Source organism: Falco cherrug, chromosome 6 (assembly GCF_023634085.1).
Source record: "Falco cherrug isolate bFalChe1 chromosome 6, bFalChe1.pri, whole genome shotgun sequence".
NCBI lineage: Eukaryota > Metazoa > Chordata > Aves > Falconiformes > Falconidae > Falco > Falco cherrug.
Window position 1 is genome coordinate 1494556 of NC_073702.1, and position 13776 is coordinate 1508331.

The window sequence follows — 13776 nt, forward strand, 5'->3', positions numbered from 1 at the left end:
GCAACATAAAAAAAAATAAAAAATCAGAAATGCATGAGAAAAGTTAATTTGTAAAGATACTCAGTTTATTCCAAGTTTTACCCTTGTTGTATTTCCCCCGGCAACTTTGGTTTCACACCACATGAGGTCAGTCTCTCACTGCTCCACAGGGAAGTAAAGCTTTTTTCAGATCCTTTTTCTTTTGCCCACCAATTTAGTTTTATCTCACAGCATCATTTATATGTCTCAAAGGCAGTGGAATAAGGAGGATGGCAAACAAAAGGAAAGACACTCATCTGCATCTTTTGCAGTTAAACTGTTTTTGAGGGAAATGAAAAAGCATCTATGCTTTTCTTCAAGCAAACCTACAAATTATCTCCAACATAATGGATATGTTAAGAACAGGAGAGAAGGGGGGTTGATCCTTGCTTATATCAAGAGCTCATTTACATTGAGTTCTGTCAGTGTATGACATGCTTAAAGCTTGTGCAAATCACTATATATATTCATGCTAGGTTTTAAGTGAACATATATGTAATTTGCATACTGTTTAAAAGTTCTTTATCTAGCCAGAAAGACATGTAAGGATCTTAATGTAAATGAGAATCAGGCCCAGCACAATCTAGGTTTTAGGCTGGTGCTAATGAGGTTACTATATATGACGAGAGGTAGTTCAATGGAAAGCTAGGAAGGATTTCAGTTACAAAAATATCTCAAATAGATATACTGGGAAAAAAAGGAGGGGGGGGGGGGGGGGGAAGCAGAACTAACAAATATTTTCCAGTGAGAGCTCAAGGTCAGACTGACAAAACAAGCTGGTTTAGACCTTGCAGTGTTTGTTATTCAGACATCATTCGTGCTGAGGAAGTTGTCATCTGATGTCATATTACTTACTAAGTGCCAGCCACCAGCTTAGCATTGTTAAAGACACACCATTAAGATAATCAGAACCATAAGCAGATTACTACCTTGTAGGCATTGGCAAACTATATTTAACTGTGATAATATTAATGTATTTTAAAGCTACAGCAATCCATTTACAAACAATACTAGTAGCATTATGAGATAATAAGTAAGACGAGACAAGCAGGGTGACTGGTTAGTACCTAGAGGTGCTTTGCACAAAGTCAGCAACAAAAGTTCATGTCAAGCCAGCTGACATTCTTTACATCTTTTTCCATTTCTTACAGCTTTCCTATACCATACAAGATTTATTCTGCTGAGATAAAATCTTGGGAAACACAAAGGTGAGTATAACTGAGGAAAGTCTATTTTGTCTCTTCCCAAGACTTTGCCTTAAATGGAACTACCTAAATTTTTATCCAATACTCATTTGGATATAGGCAAAAACACTAATTCAACTATGCTAAATGTTTACCATCAGCAAACTGCATGCTGGGGAAACCCACAAGAGAGCTGTAAATAAAGCAGAAAGAAAATATTGCAAGCCTTCCTTCTACTGAAACTAGGGTATTTCACAATTATCCCACACCTCTTAACTTCTATACATTAATACAATTACTTGATTTTTATTCATTACAAGCATAGATGTTTATATGCTATATAGGCTATCCAGCTGAATCCTGAAAGTAAATGCACACAAAGACCACCATATGCACACCATAAGTACACCCACGGACTGACTCTCCTCTGTTTGTCTAACCCTCAAAACAATAGCTCTGTCTTCAGAGTGATGTTTATTGAAAATTAAGGAGAGGGAAACTAAGATCTACTTTGGATTCACACCTTCAAAATTCATCACAAATTATAAGTGTGAAAACTAAAGACAGAAGATTAATCCTTTTCCCCACTTCATCCTCAACTCAAGGGTCACATGGCATAATTATCAGGGTAGTAACTTGGAGTAATTTGGAACCATTGACTTCAGACAAACTGTGCAATCTTCACCAGTGAAGGAAATGTCTGTGTGTGACACATGCTACCTTAAGACTGATTTCTGTGCTATTTTTATATTCAGGTATTGCACCTGGCTGCATCTTACCATCAATCCTCTATTCGACCCTTATTTCTGAAGGTTAATTTTCATTACGCTGTCAACTTTTCTCTGGCCCACGATGCTACCCGGGAAAACCAGCTTAATCACGTCCTCCCCGTATATAATGGGCAGATATTACAGAAAGCCTGAGTAATTTACTTTCCCAAGCCTCCAGGTTTCACGTACTGCTCATTTTCAAACTGATTTCCTTTGTCAAAGCTATTTTTCTCCTCCCCAACAATGACTGTTTTCAAACAGGTACCCTGTTCTTCAAGGCAGCCATTCCATCCTCCATCATCCCACAAACCCTTCAGAGAGAGCATGCACTCAACCCAGTTCACCCCCTTTTGTGGTCAGATTCACAGGCCAAAGGATAAAATGGATGCAAAAATCTGGTGTTTCTTTGCAACAGCATGCCGAGTCCACAAAGTCCAGAAAGGCAGATTACACAATTTCTTAGATATATAATTTAAATATATATGGAAATGCATCCATTTCTGCTTCATTGATATATTGAGGAAAGATGCTCTGCAGATACTAGAATTAGAAGCTTTTGTAAATTAAACCTGAGCTTCTGCGGCAGAAAAGGGAATTCTATAATCAGCCCCATGGTCACAGATACACATGGCCCTGAACACCCCACTGTACACCCGCCCTCTGGGCAGCAGTTCTAGAACTGGAATTCATTCCCCCTTCCCCTAGGATTTCCCTATTCCTTTCCCAACTCACCCTGCATCCCCTCCAACCCATCACATCTTAGGGGTCTGGGTAAACCTGGAAAAGATTAACTGGGATCACACATCTTGCCTCTCCCTTCAATCAGTTTCCTTTAGGAGACTTCTTGGCAACACAGAGGAATTAGCAGCTACAGATTCTTGGGCCAGGAGCAGCATATGAGATATGCTTTCTACCATCCTTTCTCAAGGACAACTACTCATGCCTCACCTCCACACTGCCCAGACTGAGAACATCCTCCTACTCGTTCAATGCCTCCCACCCCCCTACAACAAACCAGCCAGTACAGGCCAACACAAGAATTGAATGGTCATAATAAAGAGGGCAGTAATGGACAAAACAGAGCGAGGAGGAAACTCCTTAAACTGTCCTTCACAACAAAAACTTACAGCCCAAGAGGGAAGGCAAGGTCCAGATTAACTCACATCTACGGATCCTCATGAGGTTTATAACTCAAAAGAACAATTAGATCGTTTAATCTATTCCCTGTATATTGCAGGCCATTATATTTCATCCAGACACTTTTAAAGACACTAAACTAAAGCTACTTTAGGCCCAGGGAGCTAAACTGCATGCCCAGACAGACATGGAGAGATCGAGGATGCACTTCTACCACCTTCATTCCAGCTACTCATTTATACCCCTGCATTTCCTTCTCATTTCCATACAGCTGTTTATGGGGCCATGGAATAAGTGTGGTGGTGGTATGATATACATTAAAAATAAACCAGCATTATGCTATAACAGTAAGAAAATATATAATGCCATGTCAGAAAACTCTAGAAAGTAAACCATATGGAATTTAACACAGAAAACAAAACAAAACAAAGAAACCCTAAAAATCCTGCCAGTTTAATGCAAAATTCCTTCTTGACTCCACTTGCAGAGATCCACATTTCAAATGAGACAGGCATCTAACAAAAGAACCACTTGTTTTTCCCCTCTGGAGACCATTCTGTGTGCTTGAGAGCAATCAAAAACCTAACTTTTTTTTTTTTTAGAGCAATTTAGACTGCATTTCATTCGCAGCCAGTTAACACTTCTGCCTATCTCCCTGTTAATTTGTGCTTCAGTTGAATCCTGAGCATCTTGCAGGTTAAGAACTGCTGCTTCAAAAAAGTGTGAGCAGGGAAAGAGAATGTTCTAGTCCACTGCAGGCAACTGCCCAAAGCCCTGGCACCTAACATCAGATAGTTACAAAATCCAGATGTCTCATTAGCCAATGCCAGAAGGCATCATGATCAGCATTTCTGTGATGGATGTAAAAATATTTTTCCAGAAAACTAAATGAAAATATCTGTTAAATGCACAGCATATAAATCATAGAATCATAAAGTATCTCAAGTTGGAAGGTACCTGTAAGGAGTGTCCAAGTCCCTGCTTCTCACAGGACTACCTAAAACTAAACTATATGACTAAGAGCATCATCCAGATGCTTCTTATACTCTGACAGGCTTGGTGCTGTGACCACTTCCCTCTGACCACCCTCAGTGAAAAGCCTTTTCTTAACACCCAGCCTGAACTTCCCCTGATGCAACTCCATACCATTATAAAACAAGTATCAGTATTATAAGTAAATACCATTATTTAAAGTAAGCCTCCAAGCAAATTCACTATTTTTTGGGAAGACATTTCATTACTTTGATTACTTTCAGCTCTAGAAAAGCTGTCTTGTCCATAGCTTGATACCAATCCAGAGCAAATAACATGATACACTTCTCTGGAATAAAGTGCATAAACTGAGTTAATTAAGCTCTGTGTTATTCTAAGCCTTCTGGGCAATCTGCAGTTGAACTGTGAACCTAACACCTAGTAGCTGTAACCTACTGCTAGGCACAGAAACAAGATTATCCTCCTGATCAAAGTAAAAAAGGAAGTGTCCAAAACTAAGTATCAAATTTTTATTTTTGGCTTTGAAATTGCATTTTTAAATGATGCCAAGTATTTAAAGCAAGACATAGTCCTGCTGTAATCAGTTTTCCATGACCTTGGCACGTTGTTCCCGGTAGAAAAGAACAAGGATAGTTGAAGTGATTTTTGCTAAGGACACTAGGCAGTTTAACCAATTAATTTTAATCAAAAGGCAACCAGTGGAACTGCTACACACAGGACGCAGGAGGTCACTTACCCCAAAAAAATCAATCATCACAATACAGCTTTGCAATACACCTCATCCACAAGTGAGCTAGAAAGGATTAACAGAACAAGAGGTGCTAAGACACTGATAGCTGTCTCCCCTCAGTCTTAACTGAAAATGGCAGATGAAATACAGGTTGATCACTATAAAAACTGTCACCATCAAACAGGGGGGAGATTTGATGAGAGGTGAAAGCCAATATTCTATAAAGGAATCAAAGCAATTATCAGGAGAAATAGTTGTACTTCAAAATATTTACTTCAACTATTTCTTTATTACTTGAGAAGACCTTTCACTCTTTCATATTTTTTGTTAAAGAAATAACTAAGCCGAAAGTACAATTTCATAAAGGAGCTGTAAGATATTATAACTAACCATAGATTTGTGTGCATGAATTTGAAAAAAAATCACCAGATGGTACCACTACCAGTTCATGAAACCTCTTTGGTAAAGTGATAATAGCTGTTACAGGATGACAGGTTTTTTAAATAAATAAATACAAAATAAAGTTAGTAAATAAAGGCAGCAGTTAAATAGGATTCACATTGATAATGCTTTAAAGTAATACTGAGAGCAACCCAAGCACAAGAAATAACAATATATCAGGCGCTACCATGAAATTCTAGATTTGTAACTGGAACATTAAATTGATATTCCCTTTATTAAAGACTGATGGTATGTTAGCATTTTTCGAGTAAAGACAATCTGTTAAATATGCTAAGAAACAGAAAAAGTTTAAAGCCTGTTTTTGATTCATTATAAATGCAACTTATTTTGTGGCTTTCATGAAAAGGAAACATTTCAACGTTCTATAGGCAGGGTGTAAGGCTGTGTTAGGCTAAGAAGATACCACAGGATGACTTACCCACAAATTTGCTTTTGGAGAGTTACCCCAAAATTTACTTTTGGAGAAAGAGCTGAACATAAAACATCTCTTATATAAGGGCTGCTTACTGACTCTTTTCAACTTTGACAATTGAGAATAATTTTGTATTTTTAAGACAACAACTTCATTTCTATTCATACAGACACAAAATATTACGGTTTAGAAAAAGAAAAGAGAGACTAGCCAGTTTGGAAAACAGGACTCGGTCAGGAGAACTTGGTATTATGCCCTAATAAAGCTGTTGTCTTTGGAAAGTTATTTTCTCCCAAAATAACTTCCTGTCTATGATACAACAAAGTAAGGACAGCAAATTACTTGCTTTTGAATGTTTTTGAGGTCCTCAAAATTATATCTAAAGGCAAAATCTTTTCATTACCATAGACTAAAGACATATGACAGAACATAATATAGAAAGAAGAAAGATCCAAGTCAGCGAAGCATTTCAGTATACATAGGACTCCCACTATGTATTCGTATTTTTGTTGAATTAGGATCACAATCATCTAAAGTAAATTAAATCCAGTGTTCTTGCACAATTCTTCTTTCTTAAAACTATACCTCAGTGCCGGTCAGCTGATTCAAATGATGGTATCACTTGGATTTTACATAAATATGAGATCAACAGAAATCATATAGTTTGCTGGACCTACGTTGAGGAGGAATGCAAGAGCCTCATCTAAAATGAGGAGCCTCAAAGTTGCAGTTCAAACCATTTTAGTCTCACAGCACTTGACAGTTTATAAGAGCCTGTTTTCAGCACTGTAACTTCAAATGCCCAAAGGTTTTCTTTTGATCAAAAGCAGCTTTTCTTGTAATGATGAGTGACTTGCCACCCAGATACAGTGGCCTATAGAGGGGCTATCCCATCCCTCCAAATGAGACTGTTTCTTGGTAACAGAAGAATTCAAAGCAAAAAAAAAAAAGTCAAAAAGAGCAAGTAACAGTGCCTGTAACTCACTAACCCAGTGTTTAAGACTGACAGAAGAAATTGTGAGCTCCAAACTCTGCATGAAAAACTGTTTTTCTATGTTAATAATCTAGAATATACAGTTCCTGTACCAATTTTACTTCATCCATCTCCCTTCCACTGCACACCTGACACTTGTAAAATCCCCCAGTGAGGAGGAGGGGTGAGTAGTCCCTGAGACTCTGGCCTGGCCTTATTGCTGCCAGCTGTGAAGTAAAAGTGAAAATTACCCGAAAACCCTTTTATGAAGAAAGGATACATCAGCTGCAATAGGAAGGGTCAACTACAACAGGAAGGGAGTTGCATCTCTGAATTCTTTGTATGAGGATTACAGGGTAAAATGCCTACGGCCAAGAGTAAACATATTTAAGACTTTTTTTGCCAAGGATTTCATTATTAGAGGATTACTGAGAGCCTTCATGCGTAGAATAAAACCAAATTCTGCTGCTGTTCTCTTTCTTAGTTTTTATTTATTTCTATTCAAACATTTCTTTCTTTGTGATGATTAGGGACCATAGTAATAGATTAATTCAGTTTGAATTATGATATTGAGTTTTACAACAATCCTGTCTTCTATTGAGCAATCGATCTTCCCTTAAAAGCAAAATATTTCCAGCAGTAATTAGGATAAAGCACTGTCTGCCTCAGTAGACAGGAGGATGAAGTTTGTATGTTAACTCTGCAAGCATATTTAATAAACCAACACAAAAAAAATCCCACAACAAAAAAAAGAACCAAGGATTACTTTAATTTCAGATTGCAATGTCATGCCAAAATTTTAATTTCCTAATTTTGAGAAGTTTCAAAAACTGCAAGCATCAAATATTGCCATCTTGCAATATTAAATATTTCCACCAGATGTCTCCAATATATTATTTTACACAGAAAGTTACATTTGAGTTACTACACTTCCAACTGAATGTAAATTTAGTAAAGTTAAAGAAATAAAGAGAAGAAAGCTGAAACTAAATATTTATCTGTTTAGACACGGATACCTTAGGATTGTCCCTACACTGTCGTGAGTTCCACAGTGTTACCTAAAGAAACAGCAATTTTTTTGACCAACATTTTGGCCAAACAGGTTAAACAAAAAAAAAAAAAGGGGGGGGGGGGGGAGGGGTAGCAAAAGAGAGTGGAAAAAGAGTTCATGGTTTCGACTTTTAAAAGGCACATCAGATTATGTCTTGATACCTACATTTTCAGAGCAATAAAAGGTTGTTATTAGCACAAGTGAGTTTTGGGTTGGTAAGAAATATTTTGTTTGTTTGTGGTTTAAAATTAGAAAATGTTTGAAGACCAAACTAAAGACGACTGTTTTCAGAACTCTCTCTGATGTAAGCATGCAGTAATCCAGTTATTCATTAATAGCCTTTGTGGCTTACTCCCACTCACTACCTTGAAACATTCACCCAGATTCTGTCAGCCTGAGTCAGTACATAAGCAACGCTCAATACATATAAACCCAGTGCCAGAAAAGAATTTCAAGGACAAAAGGGAAAATTTGACACTGCTAATTCTCAGATGCTCATATCACTGAGTTATGCTTCAAAGGCATTTTTGTAAGAGAAATCCTACAGAACCCTTCCCATTTCTCTGTGCTTCAAAGTAGCACTTTGTGTATTTGATGGATACGACAGCAAACTTTGCCTTATAATCACTTATATATATGAGCAACTGTACCTACATGCACATCTATATTTAATTCAAGAAGCCCACTCATTTATTCCAAGTAGATTATACCTGAAAATGAAAGACTCAGAAGTCTCTAAAGGATCAAGGGTAGAAGGCACATATTTTACTAGGGAGCTGAGGATACTATCCTGGAAACAACGTGGGGTGGATTGTAGGCTTACATAAATGCTAAATCCATCCTTTCAAGGTTCTCTACATATTTTGCATAGCTTTTTTTAGACTTTGAATTGTGCTGAAAGATATGGGAGTATACCTTTATTCACAGCAGACAGAATGGGTAAAATAGAAATCAATTACAACCCATCTTCCCAAAAGATACTCCCATTTAGCAACAAGAGTTCTCTCTTCAGAATAATTGACCTATAGTTTCAAATTACTAAAATAATACAAGTGTTCAACAGCACAGGAAACGTTCAATTTTATCTATCAAAACTTTCAACTGAAAGAACAAAAAGCATACCAATGACAAGTCATGTACTGAGATCTTCAGCCAATTCAGTAATATAGCACAGAATCTCTGTCTCATTTATATCAAAGAAATCTTTGCATAAGTTATACTTTCCATAAGAGCAGACACACAGAAATTTCAAGTGCTAATCTCTAAGGCCAATGCTAATGTATAAATGTTGTGTGGGCTGGTGACAAAAAAGACTCCTTTAAAACAGGTTTTAAAAGTTTCTTTCCTTATTTCTACTTAATTCCCTTTGGAAAAACAAACAAACAAAACAAAACAAAAAAAAACCTATGGCCATATACTCAATCCACAGTATGGAAGAAGATGCCTTAAATTTGTACAACCCCAAAACTCTTCCAGGATAATGCAATATGAATTTAAGCTTTCCTTTTCAAAATTAAGTAATAAACAAATATAATAAAATTAATTCAATTGTTGTAGCAGTATGTCCAGAAATAGTTTGGTTATCTAGAATCTTAGAGTCCAAAGCAAAAAAAGCTGGGTGTTCTGAGCTCACTATCCATGAACTCTGAACTGAGACACAGTCATACAGCAACACTGTCCAAGCATGCACTGCAGAGATATGGCAGGTCTTTTTTTTCCTTTTTTTTTTTTTTTTTTTTTGGCGAGGGGCAGAGGTAAGAGCAGCATCACTCTGCATTTTCTGGAGTAACATAATGTGATACATAACCTTCTATCACAAAAAGTGTTACAATTAAAATGTATAGTACCTATAAGCATTTAATAAGATGCTTGGACTGCATCCGTCCAGGGGATGACTACTGTTCCCTTCAATTATATGTTATCAAACACAGCAAAGTTTATAAGTATTCATTATTAGGAAAATACTGAGAGTATTTTCCCTTTCTTTACATTTAATTTAGCTTGCAGAATCAACTCACATTAAGTTTTTATGAACAGCCAGGCCACCATAAAAGGGGCATACAAGTCCTACATGGTTCACTACCTGGCAACAATGCATATAAACAATGTTTTTATTAGACAACCCCTCTAAAGAAAATTTAAAAAAAAAAAACAAAAACCACCAAAAACCAAACACACACCAATATATGAAAAGTAGGATCTGTTAAATTAAAAGACCTTGTTACTGGGCAGTGCACAAAAAAATAATTTCTAGTACCTCTGTAAAGGTCATCTTCAGTTTTTATTGCCGTTTGCTTTTGTTTGTGTGTCTTAATTTGAAGAACTGTACAATACCTGTCCAGTATATGCAAAGTCCAGTGCTTGTTTTAAACCAAGGCTTGTGACACCATGCAAATTCACCTCATCAGCTTCGCTTTCAACCATGCAGAGACTGAACATTGCCTACGGAAAGAAAAGAAATGTTATTAACCATTAAAAACAATGCCCAGTGAAGGTCCAAGAAGAGGAGGATTGATTTTTCCACCTTCACTAACCTTTGTTTTAACTTGGATAAGAATTCTAAATAGCAACAGATTTGTGAGGTAGAATGAGATCTATACCAAATTTTCAGTACTAATCCCATAGCAATCAATCTTGAAACTAAGTCCTTTTGTCAATAAGGAAATACAAAAACTTATTCTGGAAAAACTGAAACAAATCCCTTTGGCCCATGTATATACTTCTTAACTGACTAATTCTGGTAAAATCAATGAGAACAGTCACACAATAAGACATCATTCAATAAAAAAAAAAAATATAAGAGCTAGACTGGAAAAAAATCTACACAAGCGTCACTAGAAATAATATTTATGTATAGTATCATTATGTGTAGGATGGAACAATAAGCCACACACAATTACTTCTATGAGAAGAAGGGACAGTTCACGCACCATCTTTATAAACAACCCTTTCCAAATAAGCATCTCAGCCTGGAATGAGAACAATTTAATACTCAAGTTATTGAATGAGGAGGAAGGATGGAGATGCAGTCACCTAAACTTACAACCTCCCCTTACTTGTTATTGCCCCAGTTTCTCAGATCAATAAACTGAGGATTAGCAAGATGCTATGGAACTTCCTTAAAAATAACACTGAGGGAGCAACTGTCCCTTTTATCCAATCTTGTTTTCTAGATCATCAGTCTCTAGTGCCTCCCTGGACTGAAGCAACGTTCCTCAGTCTCTGGATCCTTGTAAGAACCTTACTATTCCCAACTGTGTTAAACAGACATTCTTCCCATCTCTATTAAACAGACATTGTCTTTGCCCCTCACTCTTCCCTCCCAGCTGGCACTCTCACTGTAGTACCCCTACTTATCACTCCTTCCCTCCCCCTTCCATTCTCCATTTTTTGTCGCAGACCCCCATATTTTTTTTTAACAAAATATACCGCTCAGTCTTTAGACAGTAAACTGAACAAATAACCTGAATAGTTCTACCATCTGTCATTACTAAAGAGAGTCTAAACTTAGCCCCAGTAGGTTTTGTGCCAAACTTAATGCCTCTATGGAGACTTCCAAACTTCACCTTGGAGGACTCTAGTAAAGAAGCACTTTGTACAAACATACCCTCTGCTACCTCTGTCTCTGCTGTAGCTGATACCTGCAGAAGCTGAAGCAGTCAACAAGCACACTGGAATTCATATGTGCAACTTGTCCACCAAGCACTGCCGGATTTAAAGGAAAAAAAGCCCTACCCTCCTAACAGCTTTGCACATCGCTTTTACCTAGATGCAGGTGCTTCTTTCAAGAGCTGAGTGTTTCCTGGAAATAAGTAATTTCTTCTGAAAATGTTAGTATTTTCATCATTAAAACACCATAATTTGGCATAAATCTGTTGCCTGGAAATCATCCAGTACAAGGAAGACCAACATCTAACACACGGTCACTCCTTGTATTTTTGCGATTTCTGTTTCAATAAAGCGATATCAGGGCTTCTTCCAAACTGGCAACAGAAAAGCAGCATCAAAGAGTTTAAAAGGTTTATCAAACAAATGTAGTAAGACGCAGGCATGAAATACACCTTGATATAAAAAAAAAAAAATACAATCTAACAAATTCAGATGCTTTTCTAATTCCATTACAAATATAATCAGTTGGACATTTCATTGTGATTTAGATGTATCAAATGAGCTCTAACAGCTACTGTGAGGCTTCAGGGCTTGCCAGGAGCTGCAAGGAACCATCAGCTACCTGCTCCTTGCAAAAGCAGACATGCAGGTTGTGTCTGGAAGAGAAACTTCTCAGAAATTCACTAACTACTAAACTTTTTGGGTAACAGTCCTCTCACACACCAGTTCCAGAGTAAAGAGAGTAAGGTCTACACAGGGGTAGATTTGCACGCCTTCTGTACACTCAGTTCCATCGCAGCCTGCCTGCAGAAAGGCTGGAAATGCTCAGTGACACAAGTGAGTGCATGCTCTCTATTCTCTGCCTGTGCTACAGCACCTGTCTGACACTACCTACCTGTACATAGGAACCATCAAAACACAGCACGGCTACTAATAAAGTTTCTGTTCTGATCAAGGGGCTGATGTCCCACACAATGGATTAAGCTTAAAGATAGAAAGAAACACTTAACTGAACCTCATCTGTACACCACCAATCACTTCTGTGAAGAATTTGGGGAGTTTTCCTTTGTAGGCTTACTAATTTGACCTTTAGGAGACTAGCCTATTTTATCACAGAGATTCTAACATGGTTGTTACACAGGGTTTATTACTACACCCAACTTTGTAAACTCAGCAGGATCAGGCCACTAAGTCAGTCATTGTCCATAATTATCCACAGCATTTAAACAAACACAGCCTCCAGCAGAGCTCCAACCCCTTGCCCACTAGCACTCTCCCTGGCGATGACCAGGCTATGGTTCAGGGGTCAACTCAAGCCATGGCTGCTCCAAATAGACAGCACAGATACAGCCAGTTTGTTTGCAGAGGAGAGGAGGTTTAGCCATATGGACACAAGCCATGCTGTGCCAGTCACCTTTAGGGCCACAAAACAAGCCCTTATCCATCTTATTTACTAGTACAGGTCTAACAGTGCAGTAGGCTAATCAAAACCGTCGCTGCCAGTAAGCCATAGGACTATGGCTTTGCGCTCCACCTGCTATATGGAGTTAATTTTCTCTCATACTACTCCTTTTAGTATTCTGTATTCAGTAATAGTATTTTGATACTGAGTACAAACTACATTTGTTTTTCAGGGGGCAAGGCCAAAGAATTTGCTCAAAAGATCAGGTCTGCAATGGTCCTCAGACAGTTCACATTCAGCTGAACTGGATTAGCCTCCAGGGAAGTAGTCTCCCACACAGATGAACCCAGCGCTGCTCAGTGACCAACACTGCTTTCACCAGCAGGCAAATTTCCTTCTCAGCCTGATAGGTTAAAGGTTTAATCCAGCATGAAAAAAAATATATTCAATTATATGCAGAAATTAAGCTCAAACTCAGTCTTTAATTTCCACTACTGTACTTGAATATTGTAGTTTCAACTGCAGAAACATATGGATCATTAAATTCTGGCTTGAGAGTTCACCAGTACCTGGAGAATGAGTTACAGTTGGGCTGTCAAACTCCAATTTCAGATGCATCTCTGAAAACATTCTGAGGTTTTGTGAGCTTAAATAGATCCATCAGTCATGCTTTTAATGCAAGGCTAGTAGCCTACTTTATTTTTCCCTCGGGTACATTAAAAACAAAGCAGTAAGATAAACATCGCAAGTGGATGTAAAAGTGACAGACAAGAAAAACAATGAAAATATAAAATATTTGGAACAGTGCACAATTCAAAGTCAAATATACCAGAAAAGTTACCAAATTTGGCTAAGTATGAAATGTTAATTGTTTTATTTATTAATTTCAATCAACAATGCTAATATATCATGCTTTACTTTTAAATACTTCTGCTTAGACAAAATAAAATCTCTTGGAAAATGCCTCACCTCCTCCAAGAGCTTCATGAGAGTGGGCAGTACAAGTTGCCAATACGTCAACCAAAGATCCCCTCT

The 13776-nt window shown here is 37.5% G+C and overlaps 1 protein-coding gene across 5 annotated transcripts in view; it reads right to left on the reverse strand.

Moving 5' to 3' along the window:
- Positions 1-13776, reverse strand: part of KLHL32 (kelch like family member 32) — a 129363-nt gene that overhangs the window by 62563 nt on the left and 53024 nt on the right. For all 5 annotated transcript variants that reach the window (XM_055714698.1, XM_055714699.1, XM_055714696.1 and 2 more), the window contains one exon: positions 10065-10172. In XM_055714698.1, the coding sequence (XP_055570673.1) occupies positions 10065-10172 (108 nt within the window). The remainder of the gene's footprint in view (positions 1-10064; positions 10173-13776) is intronic.